At 39.0% G+C, this 19607-nt stretch overlaps 2 protein-coding genes across 3 annotated transcripts; one reads left to right on the top strand and one right to left on the bottom strand.

The window, feature by feature from the left end:
- Positions 1-9933: 9933 nt before the first annotated feature.
- Positions 9934-13990, top strand: rwdd (RWD domain containing 4). 2 transcript variants are annotated; one of them, XM_015053665.1, is made up of 8 exons: positions 9934-10151; positions 10499-10579; positions 11613-11722; positions 12050-12200; positions 12468-12576; positions 13372-13421; positions 13541-13543; positions 13619-13990. In XM_015053665.1, the coding sequence occupies exons 1-8, from the start codon at positions 10128-10130 to the stop codon at positions 13649-13651; spliced, it is 561 nt and encodes a 186-aa protein (XP_014909151.1). In that variant the 5' UTR covers positions 9934-10127; the 3' UTR covers positions 13652-13990. The 2 variants fall into 2 exon arrangements, with proteins under 2 accessions (XP_014909151.1, XP_014909152.1); XM_015053666.1 differs by having other exon boundaries at positions 9935-10151; positions 12471-12576.
- Positions 13991-16377: 2387 nt separating this feature from the next.
- On the bottom strand, positions 16378-19587 carry ing2 (inhibitor of growth family, member 2). The gene is made up of 2 exons (XM_015053663.1): positions 19374-19587; positions 16378-17616 (listed from the first exon to the last, which is right to left on the bottom strand). Exons 1-2 carry the CDS (start codon positions 19516-19518, stop codon positions 16919-16921), a joined length of 843 nt encoding a protein of 280 aa, XP_014909149.1. The 5' UTR covers positions 19519-19587; the 3' UTR covers positions 16378-16918.
- Between the last annotated feature and the right edge of the window lie 20 nt (positions 19588-19607).

Raw genomic sequence — 19607 nt, 5'->3', positions numbered from 1 at the left:
AGAAATGTTCCTGAGAGTATCCTGGAACTTAATGATGTGAATAGCTCTAGGTTATTCAGTGATAGTGATAGATATTCATTGAAAGATCTACATGTTTTCCACAACCCTACCAGTGTTGTGGAAGACATCCTGCCTTGAAGACTCACCCAGCAACACAGGAGCACCACAGGGCACTGTACTGTCACCACTTCAGACTTCTAGCACAGATCCAACTTCTGTCATCTACAGAAATACTCAGATGAATCTGCAGTTGTTGGGTGTATCAGAGACAATAGGCTGAGTTCACAGAGCTGGTAGAACGCTTTGTGTCATGATGTGGAAATAGTCATTTCATCTTGAATTTAAAGAAATCAAAGGAGATTTTTGTTGATTTCATGAGAAACAGGGTCAGGTCAACCCCTATTTCCATCCTTGGAGAAGAAGTTGAGGTAGGTGAGGAATATAAATACCTCGGTGTTCATCTGGGCAACAGTGGAGCATCTATAAGATGGAACAGAGCAGTGTGGAGGAAGCTAAGATCCTTCAAGGTTTGCAGGAAGATGCTGCAGATCATCAGTAAGTCTGTTGTGGAAAGAACATCATCTGTTGGGCCAGCAGCATCGGAGCCAGGGACATAACAGGCTAAACAACCCAATACAGTGCCTATGAAAAATACCCTTTGGATAATTTTACCTTTTCATAGCTTTTACAAATCAATCAACAACAAAATGTAGTTTTTTTTAGATACAAAGTTTACAAAATATCCTTTAATGTTAAAATAAATAGTAAGTTCTACAAAATAATGATGATTAAATTGAAATATTTAACATAAAACAAGTGATTATATAAATATTCACCCCCTTTAAAGTGTTTGACCTAATTCTACAGAGGTCCAGCCAACTGGTGTTAGTAGTGTCACAGTGAGTTGAATCGAGATCACCTGAGTGCAGTGAGTGTGTCTTAAGTGATTGTGTTTGGCAGGTCCTTTCACTACAGTATGCATGGCTACCATTACAGCATGAAGACTAAGTACACAATTAAAGCAAATGAGAGAAAAAGTTGTGGAAAAGTATAGTTAAATGACTTGTATTTGTATAGATAGCACTTATCCAGTGGATTCCAAAGTACTTTAAACTATATTTAGTCATTGGGCTGGCAACCCACCAGTTCAACCACAAACACTGTGTTGAAGACAAGCATTGAAGATAAGTTCCACAACTAAACACAGCTTTAGATCTAGAAAGACCCTTAGTCTCTCACATTCAGTCTGACTCCTCCATTGTGACCAGTTTACATGAGAGCATACAAACCCACCACCAAGCTGAGGTGACAATTCAAAGAATAGTATAAATTAGTCTTCAAAGGAAATTGAAGTTTAGCCATTGATTTAATTACATAGCCTTTTAGTCTCTTATGTTGCAGATATTTAGTTGGACCTCTTTCTTTTAAAAGAATAAACAAAGAAAAGTGCAAATATTTTATCTTAAAGCAAAATAACACATTTCTGACAAGCAAGAAATAATAGCAGCAACACAATGAAACAAAAGCTCCAAAGAAAACTCCAGCAGTTGTTTATTTGCTAGTATGCATTTATTTAAAAAACGCCTATCTTTAAAACACTACAGGAACACTTAAATGTTGGCTTACGTGGTGTGAGGGGGCGATGATGAAGCTGTCAAGAGGCCTTTTGAGTGAACAGATACTCTGCCATTACAGAAAGCATCCCTCTAAGCTGGTTTGTTTGACACAAGATACTGTAAGTAGCATCTGTTTCAGCAGGGATCCACAAGCTGTTTATGTACAATTTCTGCTGAAAGACATTCATGTTAAATTAGCGGAAAGCTGGGATATACCAGTAGGAGGATCTGGAGGTGTTCATTTGACATGCAGGATGATTAAGCCCCTAAAAGAGGACAATTTCACCAATTTATCATTCAGAAAACATACAGAGCAAAATACATTTGAAGGATTTATTTATTAAGCATGGATAAAGCTGGTGCAACTGATGAGTAACTTAATAAGGCTGGCTTTTGAACGTTATTTTAATGTGGGTTTAGTATCTGTAGAAAACAAAGGAGTTTAGGTGAACTGTCCCAAGCAGCCTCCTCTTTCATGTCAGCAGAGGAAGCAAATGTGTGGAGGGAAACCAGAGCAGGGCTCCAGTTCATGCGTCAGGAAATTACTTTCTGTTATATCATCAGGTGCTATCTCTTTGTCTGTTATCCAATTCTTGTGGATGTGTTAGTGGTCAAAACCATAATGGAAAATCCACTGCAGAAAAAAATTATAGTGCTTTACAATTGAGATGACAGCAGTTGTCAGGTGGATCAGAGACAGACAAGAAGCTGAATACAGAGAACTGGTGGACTATGTATGGGGTGACGTCTGTAAAGTTAACATTAACAATTTGGGTCATTTAGCCTTTCATAAGAGAAGAAAAGTCATGTTTTCACTACGTCATTCATAAATGTCAGTTTTAAATTTAACTCGATATTTAGTTAGAAAGCTTAACTAAAGTTTTCTAACTATAGTTAGGAAGACTATGAATAACACTGTTCCACTCAGTCTGATTAACATATAAGCTAAATATTTATAAGCAAAATATTTAGCATCAAACTAAATATCTAGTATACCAACTAAATGTTTAGTTGGTAAGCTAAATAAACTAAATATTTAGTGAGCAAGCTATCTAGCTCCAAACAAAATATGTAGTTAAACTAAATATTTATTTAGTTCGATTACACATTTAAATATGCTAAATACAGTCACTTTAGTAGTTATTTTAAGTTGAAGACTCTTCTGAAATTTATATTTTTCTGTATTCAATTCAAGCTGTGTTTTTCATCCATAAAGTGTGTTATATACTAACTGTCAAATACAGAAGCTCTAAGGTCAGCAGCCTAAGGGAATAGTCCAATCATTTAGTATACTGGTTTGACTTTCTTTCTTATACAGTCAAACTGTGATAGAGTCTCATCAGAGCTTGACCTCCTCACCCTTCCTGCAGTCTCCTTTTTACTTTACGACTGCCCGTTTCTTTGGACAGTGGATACATAAGGTCGTCCATACATAAGTAGTCTATCTACTCTTTACATCTTCACTGTTCCACATCTAGTCTGTGTATCAGCTTTCCAGCCTATGCAACAATAAGGCAACAGGAAGCTGTGCACTGTGGCTGCACCCAGTAGCTGTTCAACAGGAAACAGTTAACAGAACTCCACCAAAGGCAGGGTTCATCTGCAGTGACATCCTGAGCCACTGAATCATACTGCAGAACTCTAACAGTCGATTAGAAGCTAACAGATTCTGAACAGTTGTGAGCAGAAGGAAAATATTCTAACACTGCTTTAATGAAATCTCACATCATTCAAGTACAAAACTGTGCAATTGGGGAAAAAAAAAAAAAAAAAAACATTAGCCTGCAAAAAATGCCTCAGTCATACAGGCCATCGGCTTTCCCAGAGTTCTGTGTGTCTGCTTTGCTCTTTCAGAAGAGGAATCAAATGTGCACGTGACATCCTGTGTATGTAAAATACAGTCAAACATTTCCGTCCTTTCTGCTTATGTTATTAGCAGACCAGGGAGAGTGACACACTTCTGAAAGCACAGGCCCAGCTTTGTAAATCAGCACTTAGCTGGATCCCCCAACCACCAGAAGGTCTAACATTAACCCTTCTCCTGCTTAGAGACAACAACAAAGCTCCCCCACAAGCTCTTTTTCTCCAAAACATAACAGAGAAACAAAGAGTTATTCTGAGCAATGCTGGTGTGGGAGAGCTTTATTTGAAGTATCACATCTCCAGAGAAGAAATGCTTCCCTCAACCAATTGACAATTTGCCCTTTAGGCCAGAAATCTTGTGCTGAGTGGATAAGTTAATTAAGAACAGGGAGAAGATGATAACGGCCTTGTATCTGCCTCCTGCTGTACAATAATTACCACTTATATGGTGTGTTCTGATGGATGGCATACAAAGAATATAAAATACCTCACTGCAGACTGCAGTACATTAATTTGACTGGCAGATGTCTGGCAATGAAGATCAATGGCTCACTGTAATAGGTAATTACTATCTGGCTACTGCAGAAACTAATTTTATAAGACATCCTTATGAAAACAGAGAGGATATGATGATTTAGAGGAACATTTCAGAAAGAGAATGCCAATAAGTTAGACATCTCACAGGGCTTTTAAAGTGTGCAGTGGTATGACAAGACAGGACATTCCCACCCAGCTTAGTTCAGGGAACACGGTGTCCATAATGCAGGTATGATGAAAAGAGTCTGAAGATAAGCATGTGGAAGCTGGGGCTCAGGAGCCTGGACGTTCTAGGGAATGGAAGCATGCTGGTGGAAGGGAGCTGTGCTCCAGCTGTTTTCTATCCAGAACCTGTGTTCAGTCTATATGTTGTCACATCATCCTGTTCCCTCACAGATTCACAACTGTTACCAATTTCCCTGCTACTTCCTTATGCATTTGTAATATTCATAAAATGTTCACCATGACATGACCATGATCTGCATTTGGGTCCCCTAACAGGTGCAGACCTGGAGGAGTGGATAGAGCAGCGTTGACTGCTCTACCTCAGTCTCACCCAAGGTGATTTAAAGGTCAACACACTTGATATAGGGAAACACTTGGTCACTGTAAAAGACAAAGACAGACATGATTTATGATCATCGTTCTGTCCATGAGCAAGGCAACACGTGCAATAGGCATACCAGTGTATGGCAAGCCATCATTATCAATAATAACATGTTGTTCTGAACTGTAATTAGCATGACGATGCATAAAATCCCTCTACACCTTATTTACCACCACAGCACATTTTTTTACATGATTATACCGTACGCTATTTAGGCCACCACACATTGTATTGAAATTCACAATGTATTTACACAGAAAAATTTTTTTATCCCACTATTTATGGTTTAGAACAAGAAGTTAACATACCGCTTATTATTGATACTAATGGCTTGCCATGTACTCATGACCTATTTTGAGGAGTGTGTCTGGACAGGTCATTTGGTTGATTGCTCACATCCCCATTTGTGTAACTGTCTGGTTGGAGGAGCAGAGACGCAGAATCTGAAGAAATGTCTGGTTCTATCAGGATAATATTCATATATGAATAAAAACACAGAGGGAGTGATTATTGCTAAAAGGTAGGTTTGTTAGGAATGCACTTCCTCTTTCCTCTAAAGGATATTGAGGAAAATCTATGCTAAATAAAAAGCTCTGGCAGAGGTGCTACTTTAAACTGCAACTCATATTTTACAGAGGTTTCATTGGGAATCTGAAGACTGATAATAAGAAACTTTCTTTGGTCATTTTAGATCAAACCACAGAGCATGACCCTTATAACTGAGAGAAGGCAGATGTATGGCAATGCTAAGTAGAGGGATAAAGTTGTCAAGAAAGCATGTTCTTTAGACATCAGGTTAGAGAAACATTTTACTTTCTTAGTAGATGAACACCCGGATAAAACTTTGCCCACCTCTGACCACTCCTTGTATGAGAGTCTAGTTTCACCACTTGCCCCCAACAAACAAATCATGACAGTGGTGTTGCTACTGGAGGTTTTCAGTAGTATTTCAATTTCATATCTCTTAGAGTGGAGTTTCTATGTTCTCCTGGTTCATGCAGCATTTTTTTCTGGATACTCTGGCTTCCTCCTGTCAACCAGAAACATGCCTGTTAGCTTAACTGCTCTTCTAAATAGCACTTAGTTGTGGGTGAAGAGTTATTCTGTGTATGGGAAAGTAAGAAGAATATCCAAAATAGTGGGTCAATAATTATAAGGATCCTGTAAGCTATTCACACTATTACCACATGCTTTGCCCTGGGAAGCATCAACATGTGATAGAAGAAAGATGGAATTTCTAGTTTCTAATTGCAAGATGACTGGTACTCTACTCACTAAACCATAGTTGTTTTAGTCAGTTGTATTGTGCCCACATTATTAAAAATACTCTTTATGATCACTTTCAAAGTTATTTCAAAACATTCATCTGATGAGTAAGAGTCTTAATTAATTCTGGCAAGTACTTCTCTCTCTCTGAATTGTAGAATGGATAGATCAGTCCTAGCTAATTGGGCCTCTTCTTTGACAGTAATGTGTCGCCCTTCATTCTCTCTCATCTGACTGTCTTCATCACACTGACTCATTGTTAGAACACAGAGGAGGACAGACAACCTCTAAAATATCATCATAAGGTTGTATAATAAGTATTATTCTTCCAAGCCTTTTGCTTACTCTGGGAACAGTGTCATACACATGCATTAATGGTTCAGTATATAACCTTTATCAAGAATATGTTTTTTTACATATTTGTTAAAACTGTCACCATGTCTTGACAGTATGTAGTGAGAGAGATAATCTGTGAAAATATTGCTGTTTAGGCTATGCTAACTAGCCTAAACAGTATCTGCCTTGGCAGATACTGGAGGGGTGTGAGCAGCGCCACATGAGATTGTGACTGCCAGCACCTTCAGGCTCTGATTGGTTGTTTTTAGTTAGCACTGGGAGTACTGTCAGAACATGGTGACAACTTCAACAAATATTTTCTATAAAAGTTACATACTGCAGCTTTAAGACATCTTGTTTTCATGTCCTGCTATCAAGTTTACATTAGATGCCTGAACCAGTTTTTCGATCATCACTTTGGAAATATGTAAAATAACAGTTGTGGATAATTGGTTAATAATAGGCTCTGATCCTTGATGTCACAGATTTGAGTCCTGGCCTGATGACCTCTGCTGCATGTCTTCCTCCTCTCTCATTACACACTTTCCTATCAATTCACTATCTAATATTGGTCACTAGAGTCAATAAAACCTTTAAAAAAATTAATAATAATCATATACCCATGCTAATTAATCATAGTTATCAAATAATGCAGACAAGTTCAGTTTTGCTTAAATAAGATTATCTGGCATTCACTCCTGGTTGACTATGTTGGTACAGTGGACAATCACTTACATTGTATCATTGACTTTACAGCAATCCCTCAAGCTGAGCATGCATGTAGCAATGGTAGAGAGAAAAAACTCCCCTTTGACAGGAAGAAACCTCCAGCAGAACCAGAACCAGAATCTGGCTCTTGTGCCATTTGTCACAATTAAGATTGAGAGAACAGAGAATGCACTCAAAAAAGAGTGTATTCTCTGATCAGCACTGATCCAGGAGTACATTCTGTTTTACTCTAATAACCGTAGCACCAAATTAGCCACAAAGTGGCTTTAGAGCAACAAGGTCAATGTCCAAGTATCCAGAAAATGTGTATTCTTCTCTCTAAAAATCTCCTTTCTACTGTAGTCAGGACTTTCTTCAACAAGATGAAATTTTGTTGAAGAAAATTTCATCTTTAGTCACTACAAAGCCCATCTATTCTTTTTATATATATATGTGTATGAGTTGCTACTAGTAGAACCAGAAAAACCCCAGGGGAAGTTACACGTTCACAAAAAGTTGTAAAACATTTTTCTTCAGATGCCTGATGCTTTTATCTACTGCGCACATGTATGCTCTACATCAATATTTTTTTTTTCCAATATTCCTCTCATCTGCCTGTTTTTGCTGTACCTTAATGAAAAAAAAATCAAAAGAGGATATGTTTATTGTTATTGAAAAAAAAAAACAAGCTTTTGGTGTCCAGAGTGTCTAGATACAGATTTTTTTTAATAGTATAATATAAGTTGCCTTTTTTTCTTCATTGAAGATGGACAGAGCAGGAATCAAGCCAGCAACCCACCGATTACAGGATGAACTCCTGCCACTGTCAACACAATCTTCTCGAAGTTTGGTGCTTCAGTTCCAGATGCTTTTGAAATAGCATCAAACATTAAGAAGACAATTAAAATACATCTAAGGATGCATTAGACAAAATTAACTCACTCTGAAAAGTACTAGGCACCCCTCCAAAAAACTTGGAAGAAGTGCCAGATGTCTGGGTGAATGGATAAAAGTGCTGGTGAAGTCTACTTTGGAGAGACAGCATGATCTGCCAAATGGATGATAGTGATGGCATGATCAATATCTGCTTATGATAAGAAAAGTCATTAACTTAATGATGCTGTTAATACTAGGAGTATCTGAACTGTGTGGAGCTAACAGGTCTTTAATTGGAACTCTTTTTGACTGAGTATTTGCTGACACTATTGTACTGACAGAGTTGACAGAAGAAGGTGGGTTGCTGAATATGCCTATCATAAAACCCTTTTTAACTGCCTTGGTCAGGAGAAAGTCAATTGTATTGAGTTCTAAAGGTGAAGCTGGAGGTTTATGACTGATTTGTAGAGTCAGGAATCATTTCTTTGCCTAGGCCAAATCCTTCTGTAAACCAGATTAAAAATAAAATTACAAACTCTTTTCCGAGATTATTCTAAAGCACGGATGAAAGGACATTTATTGCAATGGGTGGAGTGAGGTGATTTGCTAATCAGTCCACCTGAGATGTCAACCAGTGGGGAAGGAGTTTTTGTCATGATTGTCACCTCAAATGAAGCAAAGTTGCAGATTTCTGCAGCTGGAAACAGAACAGGCGAGGTAGTTTAAATTATTGTAGACCATCCTGACTCCCTGGTAGAAATCTGGCAACCTTGGCTGTCTAAGTGATGTATCTCCAGGTCAATGGGTTTGGGATTACAGGAAGAGGAGGAGGAGCAAAGGCACACTGGGAATCTAGAGTTAAGGAGCTGGTTGATGAGGAAGACTGTGAGCAGGGAAGGATAATTGTACATACCATAAATGGGTGGGAAGGGGTTCCACTGAGACTGCATGAAAGAGATGGCAAAGATTTGGAGCACTTCTCAGAGTCAAACAACATCCAGTGTGTTCTCTGATTGAACAGAAAACAGCCATATATGACATTGCTAGAAACTGGTGCCTCTGAAATGGAAAAATAAAGAAATAGTCATTGAATGTTGACCTATTATCTGGTGGACATGCAGAGCAAACTGAATTATTTTAAAGTTGGAAGGTCAGGGCAAATTCAGTTGGTTTGAAATCTCTTGAGTCAAAGCATTATGGGAGGGAAGCATTAAGGAAGTCACTGTTAAAGAAAAGTCAGTTCCAATCTTAAGGAAACTCCATGATCCAACAGAAGAAAGTTCTCTGGTCTTTTGAGACCAAAATGAAGCTTTTTGGTGATCAGACAATGTTTGATGAACATCAAATACAAGCAGAACATCTCCACTGCAAAGATCATCATCATGTCACTGGAACATTTTTTACCAGGTGAAAGGTTTGTAAAGGTAGAAGGTAAAATGAATGCAAAATTTAGAGAAATTCTTATGAACAATTAGTTCCTATCTTCTAATGGAGAACTACAACTTAAGATAATATTTATTTAAAACAAGACAACGAGCCAAAGCGTCCAGCTAAAGCTGTACACAGATGGTTTGAAGACAACAAGGTGGTTGTTCTGGAGTGGCCTAGTCAAAGCCCAGAGTTCAGTCTGACAGAGAATCCATGGCTGAACTCAAAAATAGCTGTTCACAGCTGATCAAACAAAGTGTATTTCATAACAAACATTGTATCCGTTTTATGTCAATGAAACAATTTGTACTTCTTGCTTGAAATCAATTAAATTAATTGCCACATTTAAAAACAACTTAAATATCAGCAACTATTTTGAGAAAGTTGCATTGTTGACTTTAAATAATTGTTAAATTTCTGCGCATTAATTAGTCCAGGCTTTCTGAACATGACCACTTTAAATTAAAGCTTTTAGCGCCATCTGGTGTCTATGTTTAGGTCATGCAGTTTCAAAGTCGGCCTTTTATCACCAGAAGAACATTTCCAGGATTAGAGGACTAATGTCCCAATAAGATCTAGAGAAACTCATCCATGCATTTATCTTTAGTCGCATTGATTACTGCAACAGTGTTCTCACAGGTCTGAAATAGTGGCGTAAAATCCATTTCTCTATTTTTGTGGTAAAACTCGACGTCCCAGCCATGTGCATTCAACTACGCATGCGTGCGCTGTCATGTGGGTCTCCTGATTGCACCCGGCTTGGGAAGTTCTAACATTATCAGATACGGTTACTAGTGACGGTGTAAAGACTGCAATGTGTTGCTAACTGAATCTATTATAGAGTGAAACTGTGCGCGTGGACCATATGACGTAGAAGCCGAAGGAGCAACATGACAGCTAACGAGGATCAGGAGGTATGAAGCAGCTGGAGGCTAGCTGCTGTTAGCAGCTAGATGCTAAAACTGTACAAATACAGTGGAGCGTCAGAAAGCAAACAGGTTAGCTGTTAGCAAAGCTCTGCTGATTAGAACTAGCCAGAAAAGGTCTACCACAGGACGTTATCACCTTTGTTAATGAAGTTAAGGGCAGATTGCTGCTGGCATTTACCGTAATTCGACATCTACAGAAACATGAGTCGTGTTTCAACATTATTATTCTGCAACATTGTGTTGCTGTTTTGGTAAAAAAAAAAGTCACATTTTCAGATTATCTGCTCTGCTGCAGATATGATATAAAATTATTGTCCTATTTTTTCTCCAAGATGGAGCTGGAAGCTCTTCGCTCCATCTATGAAGGAGATGAGTGCTTCAAGGAGATCAGTCCAGTTTCCTTCCAGTTCAGGGTGGGTACCATCCTCTGCTCTGTTCCCTTCACTGGCTCCTGCACTCTCAGTGACTCAAATGTTGTACTTTATAAGCTCTGCAACTTTAGTTCAAGTACTGGCAATTCAGAACACCTTCAGGTTATTGTTCAGCATGTTTTGATGTATATTTGTTATTGTGCAGCTTTTTAAGCTTCAAGAAGCAAAAAATGATTAGCAATCTTCACTCATTTATAGTTATATCACCAGCACATAAACAAAACCCTGGTGAAATTTTGTTTTGACTACCTAGTAAGACTATGTGCTGCAGAATAAACAGATTTAGGGGTGCACCAATGACAAATTTCTGGCTGATCATTGACCTTTGAAAAGCCTGACCTGCCGATTTTTTTTTTTTTTTTTTTTCTGAAAAGTAGCTAAATATTTTAGCAAAATCACCAACAGTGGGGTGACTGTTGTTAACCGCAGACCTCAGCTCTGCCTCATGGCAGAGCAGAAGAAAACAGTGGCTGACGTTCAGACCATTGCAGAGAGCAAGAAGAACTGATGGTTAAGATCAGTCTCACACTGACCTCCTAAAATCAAGGAAATCAGGACCAATTTATCGGTTCATCCCTAAATAGATGTTCTTGAAATCATTGTTGTCTTTTCTTAGTAACGGTTGCCTTCAAAGAAAAGTGTGCAACCATCATTGCTTTGCTTCAAAGTGACCTCACTTGTAAGAAAACTCGTGGTAAGAAGTAAAGAAGAAGACTTCAGGATGTCCAAGAGCGCATCCACCGGTGAAACAAACCATCTCAAACATCAGAACCATGGATTTAGTCCAAATGTTAATATGCATTACATGCAATATGTATACATTTTTAGTTATTTTATTCTTCAGTATACCAACACAATTTGTGAACATAGTGTATATTGGAGTCACGAAATACAACATTTGTTCCAGTGCAGAAACCTTTGGTTAGACAGACAAATCATAGCAAATTTGTTGAAATTTCTATGGTCCATTTCCTGATTATTACCTTTGGCGTTTTGGTTGAATATTGTGTAACAGGTTGGAGACCTTGAGGACACAAAAGCATTTATTCTGGACATCAGCTGGCCGGACAGGTATCCAGAGACGGCTCCACAAATCTCCCTGGATGCCTTTTTCAACAACAGGATGTAAGCTGCAAGCAGTGGGGTTCAGTCAAAGAAAACCGCTTTGATAGTAGTCATGTTCATGTTCCACTATGGAACAGCTCTGAGCAGACCGCAAGAACCAGTTCAACCAGTAGATGGACTGTTGACATCACTCTCTTCTAGTCATACCCACCGGTCAGGGTGCTTCCCTGTCACGCTCACTTCAGATCTTTATTTATGATTTATTTTAAAACCACTCATCATGTTCCTTCCTTGTTCCTACGATCACTACTATCTATTGGTTTACCACATAAAATCCTAGTAAAGTACTGTAGGAGACGGTCTGCTGTTGTTTGTTTTTGCTAACAGCTCTGCAGAAACAAAGCAACTCATCCTGTCGAAGCTGGAGCAGCAGGTGGAGGCCAACCTGGGCTCTGCCATGATGTACACTCTGTTTGAGTGGGCAAAGGAGAACCAGGAGGAGCTCATGGAGAACCACAGGCCTGTTGTGAATGCTGTGGTCAGTGTGCTTAAACTTCATCCCTCTGCTGTTTTTCTAAGAGTGACTGCAGCAGGGATTGTGTTCCAGTAAACCTGCTCACTTATTCGAGATGTTTGAGTTTTTTATCCATTTTTTTGAATTGCAAAGGCAGTTTAGGAAGCAGATAACATTTTCCCAACCTTGCTTTTTTGTTGCATAGTTTTTTTTCAAACGTCATATGGTAAGATTCCAAATATAATCTGTTGGGGTTTTATAAAAATAGCACATTAATGTTTATGTGTGTAGCAGACCCTGACATCCAACACTGAGGTGACGACTCCCTCTGCAGCAAAGAAGAGAGAAAAGAAGGAACAACTCACAAAAGCACAGAAAAGAAGAATGATCAACAGAACAGGTGGCACATTCGCTCATGTTTTATATGGAAATGAATAATAATGCAATGAGTAACTGATGAAAGCTAGTTCTGAGCAACTCTAAAATGATGTAGTGCATAAAAATGTAACTACAGATAAAAATCAGAAAAGTCTGTTGTCCATGTATTCAGTGTTACTGAGTCTGCCTTTACACATCCACAGACTGAAATCTTTACTTTTTTTTTTTGAAAAATCTGGAGAAGTCAGATTGGATGGAAAAAATCTGTTCACATCATTTTTTAGTTCCTGCCACAGATTCTCAGTTGGATTTAGGCAAGTCTGGACTTGGGCTAGGCCATTCTAACATATATTCACGTTTTGATGTAAACCATCCCAGCTTGAATCGTGGACAGCATCACCGTTCGTTGTCCTGACAACTGCAGTCCCACCTGAGCTGTAGATCTCTGCAGCTGCTTCAGAGCTGCCATGAGTTTATGTAGTAGGTTTGTAAAGTGGCAAAATGCAATTAGTACTGAACTAATGCGGAATAATATTATAACAATGATAATGATACATTCCCACTTCTGCTTATGGTGCATTCAGTGTCAAACAGAAAAAGTGCTATTGCTTTGGAAAGGAAACTGAAGATGATTTTTAAGTTCTGTTTAGAATACATTCAATATTGGCAAGCAAAACAATGTGCATTCAGACTTTTCCCCCGACTCTTAACTGTAGTTTAGGGTTTAAGCTGTACAACCAAGGTAATAGTTATTTTTCACATATTTCCTATGTCTTTATTCTTTAGTCCACTCCTAAAGTATTCTTAATGCTTTCAGACCATAAAGGGGAGCTGCCAAGAGGCTGGAACTGGGTTGATGTGATTAAGGTATATGCAGTACCGTATTTTTCCACTAGATGGCCAAACTGAAGACTTTTTGAGCTCTCATTCATGTTGACTTTTTCCTTTTCTGTTCCTTTTAAAATGACTGCTTGACCAACCTCCAGCATGTAAGTACAACTAGTTTCTTAACCGATTATATTTTCATAATTGACCTCATTATTTTCCCTCATGTCCATGAACAGCTGAGCAAAACTGGAGGAAAGGATGACGACTAGAGCAGAAGCTGTCACATGCTTGAACTCCAAACTTGCTGCTGATGCAGCTGCAGCTGCGGTTGTGCTGCAGATGATTTCACAATCAGCTGCAGTGGCATGGGACACTCTGCTGCCATAAACTCACCCCATCACTGGTGTTCCTGCTCCGGTCAGCTGAGCAGGCTGTTCGTCCTCCATCAAGGCAGAGCTTCATCTGCTCACACTTGCTGTCACTGCCATGTTTTCAGTCTCGCGTTACTCACTGAACACATTAATGTTGGTTCTAAACTAGTGTTCCGCTGTTACTTTAAGGTGCTGTGTGACTTTCTTAAAGAATAGACATTTTTATGCAACAGAAAATATTACTCATCATTTTCCTGTTTTCTTTATAAATTGTGAATCTGGAAATGTTTATATATATAAATAAACCCACGTTTTGTCAACTGCTTGTTTATTTTTAAAGACAGACTCACTGCTGCTGCAGCTTAGCTTAATAGCATAAAAATGTCTTTTATTGCCCCACACTGGGGAAACGCAGGTGTAACACGGGCATTGAGCTATGCAGGTTCACACAAAAGTTCAAAAAGTGTTAAAAATATATCAAAATTCAGAATTAATATACTGTACAATATAACAAAAAAACAGTGTATAGTTCTCAGAGATGGAAATGGTGTACTCCAACCCAAGAGATGTGGATCTGAGTATAACTTTTTATAAATTTACATAATTTTCATGTGTATTTTATATTAAAAAGTAAACACACTGTTTATAATGCAGTATATCAGTGCAGTGCAGAAACTGAGATGCAATAATAGCAGAAATGTCATTAAAATGAGTAAAACTGCAAATGATTGAACAAATTCCAATAACGTAAACACATTGAGAGCAGTGATGGATCTAGATTGTAGCAGCTGCTGGGAGGGAGGATTTCCGATAACGCTCTTTAGTGCACCCAGGATGCAGCAGTCTGCCGCTGAAGGAGCTCTCCAGTTCACCAACGGCTTCATGCATGGAGTAGGAGACATCAGTGATGTTAATTTAGACAGCTGTTAAAATACAAATACAACACATTTCTCATTAAATCTTCCTAATTTAAAGATTTTAAATCCAACTAATGTAAGTTTTTTGCTTAATGTTTTATCTTTCATAAATTACAACAAAAATTCAGTTTTTGGCAATAAAATTGATTTTGTGGTTGTTGCTTTGTAGAGTGATCAGATGAAATTTGATTTTATTTTAAGAACTCTCCTAGCAGTGGGGAACACGAACTTTATTCAATGTTCTGACATGTTAATGAAAATCAAAACTACAGACAATAACCATTTTATTTGTTCTCCATGATTTCCTTACATTGGAACAGAACAATCCCTGTTGTTTCTCTCCAGGTCATTAATGTAACATTACTTTCTTTTGTTTGACCACTAGTTAACTCACAATCAAAGAAAGAGCAGCTTTTGCTAAAATGCATTAGCTTTAAGTAAGGCTTTCCAGAGATCTTTAGGATAATATCTCTTGAAGCCATTCAACTTTCTGTTTGAGACTAATGCTTGTTTTAATAAATTACAAACTGTTGGTTTGTCTACAACTCATCTTTGCAGGTCGAAGCTTGCAACCCAGTTAAGATCCAGCTTAAAAAATATATTATTTTTTCCATATTATTAAGACTTTAATCAGAACTCTGCTTCTGTTCTCATACAGTAACCCACTAGAATCTACGGCAGAAGATTAGGGCCACTAAAGATAAAGATTTCTGACTTTAATCTTAGATTTTTTTTCAGTGGTTTTAATAGTTTCCTTAAGGATCCACTGTTTCTGGGGAGAGAAGTCCCCAAAACAGAACAAAGTAGATGATGGATTCTGAAGGGTTAACAAATTAAAACTAATTTGAACTAAAACCGTTTCTTGTGCATTCTGGTCTGTCTGGTTCTGCTGGAGGTTTTCTTCCTGTTAAGCCTCCCACGGTCTTTGGAGTAGTGTGGCAAAACATTATGGTCGGACAGCAGGGAAGGTTGTACGTCAGACCATTAGTTTCCGGGACACACAAAAAACAACCTCGAAACGCATAGAGAAAAAAAACTAGAAGGGTCCAAATTAAGACCACGGGAGGATTGCTCCATGCATGCTCTGTAGGAGGGATTGCTGAAAACTCAACACAAAGCAAGTGATTGTTGTCACTGTGTTATTCCTGAAGGAATGAATGCTGCAGGTCAACGACTCAAAGCTTTACTGGGTTTCCTTAGAAACTTTAACTAATTTGAATAACAAACTGAGCGTAACATACTGTTTGATAAGTATTAATTGAAATGCATGTATGACTGAATTGAAATTATTTAAATTCAGTCAATTGAAAAAATGACTTGTAAAGTTCCACATTTGCTGTGAATTGATGCTAGATGGATAACTAAATTGAAACCGAGCATATGGCATAGAAGTAAAATAAAAAACTTACAGTATGAAAGTAATATTTATTCTTTCACCGGTCAAAGAATTTGCAATATGATTAAAATGTCAAAATTCCCTGAAAACATTTATCTCTTAAAGTTTTAAAAGCAAATGGGAACCTCATCAAATTCTCAGTATTGAAACTACAGAGAAATTATTTCTTATCGAAAGATTAACAAAATTGTATTTAAGTTACAAGTCATAAGAGGAGACTGATTCCAACATGCATCAGCAGCACAGCTTTAGTACTCTAGGAGAATGGTTCCTCTGGGATTTTTCCCAGCAAATGAAAAGTGAATGGTAAGTTAGTGACCACTGATTGTTTTAATGGGTATAAAACAAAAATACATAATGGTGAAAACACAAACAACTTTATATCAATCTCCCATCAACAATCTTTTCCCAAATGAAATTCTGAGTCTCTGATGAACATACTTAACTTTTAAGGCTATCTTTTAGAATTCAATGTATGAGGAGAGTTCAACACAGATTCTGATCAGGTAGAACTTATTAAAAATCCTCACAGAAAAAAATGCGGCCAAAACTTAATAACTGGATTATCTTTCTTCACAGGAATAGTCCAGAGCAACAAGGTTTAAGTTAGTCTAAGGAAGCTGTCATTGTCTTCAAATTAAAACAAATCTTGAATCTAAAATAAATCTTATAAACAGCAATTGTGTGGAAGAGGGCAACTTCATATAAAGCCGCTTGGCTCCCAGCAGCCTGCAGGAACCAGTTCATTAATCCAAGTTCTTGATTTCTAAGTGCTGCAGCTAATTATTCATTTGTGCTCCTGAAGCAGAACCTGTTCTTTCCTCAGGATGGAGACGATTTCCAGGTGAGTCACTACCTGGACCTGCGATCTTTTCTGTTCTTGTCCAGGCTTTTGTCCATTGTCTTTTCATTGTCTCCTCTGCATTTGGGACAGTACCATTTTCCCTTGGGCTTGTAGGTGAGACCCACACAAGAGAAGTGGAACCACTCAATGTGGCACTGGTCGTTATCGCAGCCGATCATCTCCCCGTAAGAGACCTGCTCACACAGACAGTAGGTGGGCTCATTGGGGTCGATGGTGAAGTCCACTGGCGAGGCATCTCGCTCCTGCTTGGATTTGCGTTTTTTCTTCTTTGAAGACTTAGACTTCTTTTCTCGTGGTGGGGGCAGGGGCAGTTCATCCACGGGATCATCCACCAGGGAGCCGTTAGACAGGTGGGTGGAGTCGCGGCTCTCACTGTTCCGCTGGCGTCTCGGGCGCCGGTTGGAGGTACGTTCAGGGGCCGGGGACTCCTGGATGCTGGACCGTCGCTCCGTGGTGAGCCGCTCAGCTTCGCTGGGCTCTTGGAGGCAGAGTGAGTGAGAGTCCATCTGGCGGGAACGGTTTTCCACCAGCTCGGTCATCTGAGTCACTACGTGGATTTTCTCATCTCCCAGCTCCTGGCTGAGGATCAGTGCCCTCTGCAGCTGGATCTGCAGCCGCTTTCTCTGAGCCGAGTCCTGTTCACCTTTGTATTTCTCAAACACTTCATCCACCTCCTTCAGCACCTCTGCAAAAGACAAGTATACAAATTAATGTGAATGTTTGAACATCTTACCAGGTTTACAGTTGTTTATTAGGGATTAGGCCTTTTCTAGCCAAAACAAAGAAATTTGAAACAATAACAATAAAATGTATCCTAAGAAATTTAGCTAAATGGGACAAATCCCAGATGGACTACTGAAGGGAAATGTGAATCAAGCAGAACTGCATAGAAGAGCAATAGTACCTAGTACCTCCTGAGCCATGAAGGTCACAGTTAGCTACATGGGTCTTGCCAAGTAAGGAGGGCGTCTATTTTTGCAACAATACTCAACCTCCAAAATCTGAATTTACAGAATAACTATGCACACCTTTCATTCCATTAAAACACCTTTGTTATCACCCTAGACTAAATTAAAACAAAGTTTTCAGTTGTTCTAAAATGTAAATTTCCGTATGCAGATATTTCATTCACAGTTCAGTAAATATTCTAGAGGCAACATTAGAAACAGAGGTCTTCATTGGTCCCCATATGAAGTGGGACCCTGGGAGTCAACAGATGGAAGAATAGTTTCAGGGGATTTTCTCTAGATTCATCCACACACGGGACAACCCGGAGCTGGACTTTACCAGTAAGAACGGTCAAATAAGAAAAGAAGGAGGGCTGAACCGCAATGAATTCCCTGCCTACAGGAAATGACGGCACCCAGATGCTGTGAGGGGGTGGGGGGATGTTTAGGAGAGCCTGTCCTGCTCTGCGGTTCATAGAAGGAGCAAACGGAGAAGAGAGTTGGAAATGTTCAAGTCCCCGAAGATTTATAAGCCATCACAATCAATCCGGTGTGTTGGTATCCGTCCCGACACGCGCCGTTTGGGGACGTTTCTGTGTAGAGTCTGCTCGGCACCCTGCCTGGACTCAAAGCAACAATGACGACTGAGGCTCCGTTTCCTGTAATGTGTGCTTTGTATTCACCAGTCTGCAGTGATGAAGCAACACCTTAGCCATGTTGGCCCTCCCTGTCTCGTTGTTATTGAAATTAAGAGCCTAATGTTTCGCAGCAAATAAGAAGTGCACTAGCGGTTGCCCCTACATAGACTTAAGGACCAGATCACATGATGAAGACTGTAGATTGTAGTAAATACCGTCATAGAAGAGATTACGCTGGGAAATTAATACATTCATAAGCATCACACCCGTCTACAGTGTGTGTTTCTAACTTCGGCATTACTTGAAACATCAAAGCTATATTTTTTTATACACATTTTAAGTTTAAACGTTGTTTTCAGTGATAATCTTCCCGGTAGCTTTATGGCGTTCAGGATTACGGATTTCTACTTAGAAAGTTTGTATTTTTCGATTACACAGCCGTGATTCCTGCAATATACTTGAGCCGATTTTGCAACTGACGAAAGGTGTTTCTAGATAAATATAGCTCCTTCTCGTAGCTTTTATATGTGCGAGCCGCGATAAACGAATGTTAAATACCGTCTCCAGTTTATGAGGTCTGGTGTAGCACAGCAATAGGACACAAACATATTCCCGCTGGCGGATTTGGTGCTTGTTTCTGAAGCATTTGCTTCGTGGTGTGTGTTTGGCCACATCTAACGCAAAACAGTACTGTTTATCAGAGTGGGGAGAAGCAAGGACGGCAAGCTTCTCACAAAATGGGAACGCAAGGTTCGCGCCTGCTCCTCCATTTCAACAAACCTTTCCACTCAGCTGTCAATGCTTCCCGATTCTACCCCCGTAACTGGACCAAAAGCGAAAACATGCAGACACGATACCTTGATACTTTGCATCAATTTCTCGAAGCAGAGAAACATTTCTTTGTATGTCCAGAGGCAGGGACTCCACACATTCCAGGTAATCCTCCACATAGTTGACTAGTTGCTGCGACTTGTCCGCATTTTGATAATGATGGCCTAACATCGTCTCTGCGATGCATAGAAGCGCCAAACACACCTGAGCAAACTACAAAGATGTGTTGTAAAAAAAAAAAAAAAAAAAAAAAAAAAAAA

This window comes from Poecilia latipinna, unplaced genomic scaffold (genome assembly GCF_001443285.1).
Source record: "Poecilia latipinna isolate Pla-1442-1.1 unplaced genomic scaffold, P_latipinna-1.0 Scaffold1191, whole genome shotgun sequence".
Lineage (NCBI taxonomy): Eukaryota > Metazoa > Chordata > Actinopteri > Cyprinodontiformes > Poeciliidae > Poecilia > Poecilia latipinna.
Note: the sequence above shows the minus strand (reverse complement) of the source record. Positions and strands in the feature narration are given on the sequence as shown.

Coding starts and splice junctions, on each gene's coding strand:
- rwdd (XM_015053665.1), top strand. CDS start 10,128: ATGACAGCTAACGAGGATCAGGAG. Junction 10,580..11,612: donor CAGTTTCCTTCCAGTTCAGG/GTGGGTACCATC, acceptor ATTGTGTAACAG/GTTGGAGACCTTGAGGACAC. Junction 11,723..12,049: donor GCCTTTTTCAACAACAGGAT/GTAAGCTGCAAG, acceptor TTTTGCTAACAG/CTCTGCAGAAACAAAGCAAC.
- ing2 (XM_015053663.1), bottom strand. CDS start 19,518: ATGTTAGGCCATCATTATCAAAATGCGGACAAGTCGCAGCAACTAGTC. Junction 17,617..19,373: donor AATTGATGCAAAGTATCAAG/GTATCGTGTCTG, acceptor TGTCTTTTGCAG/AGGTGCTGAAGGAGGTGGAT.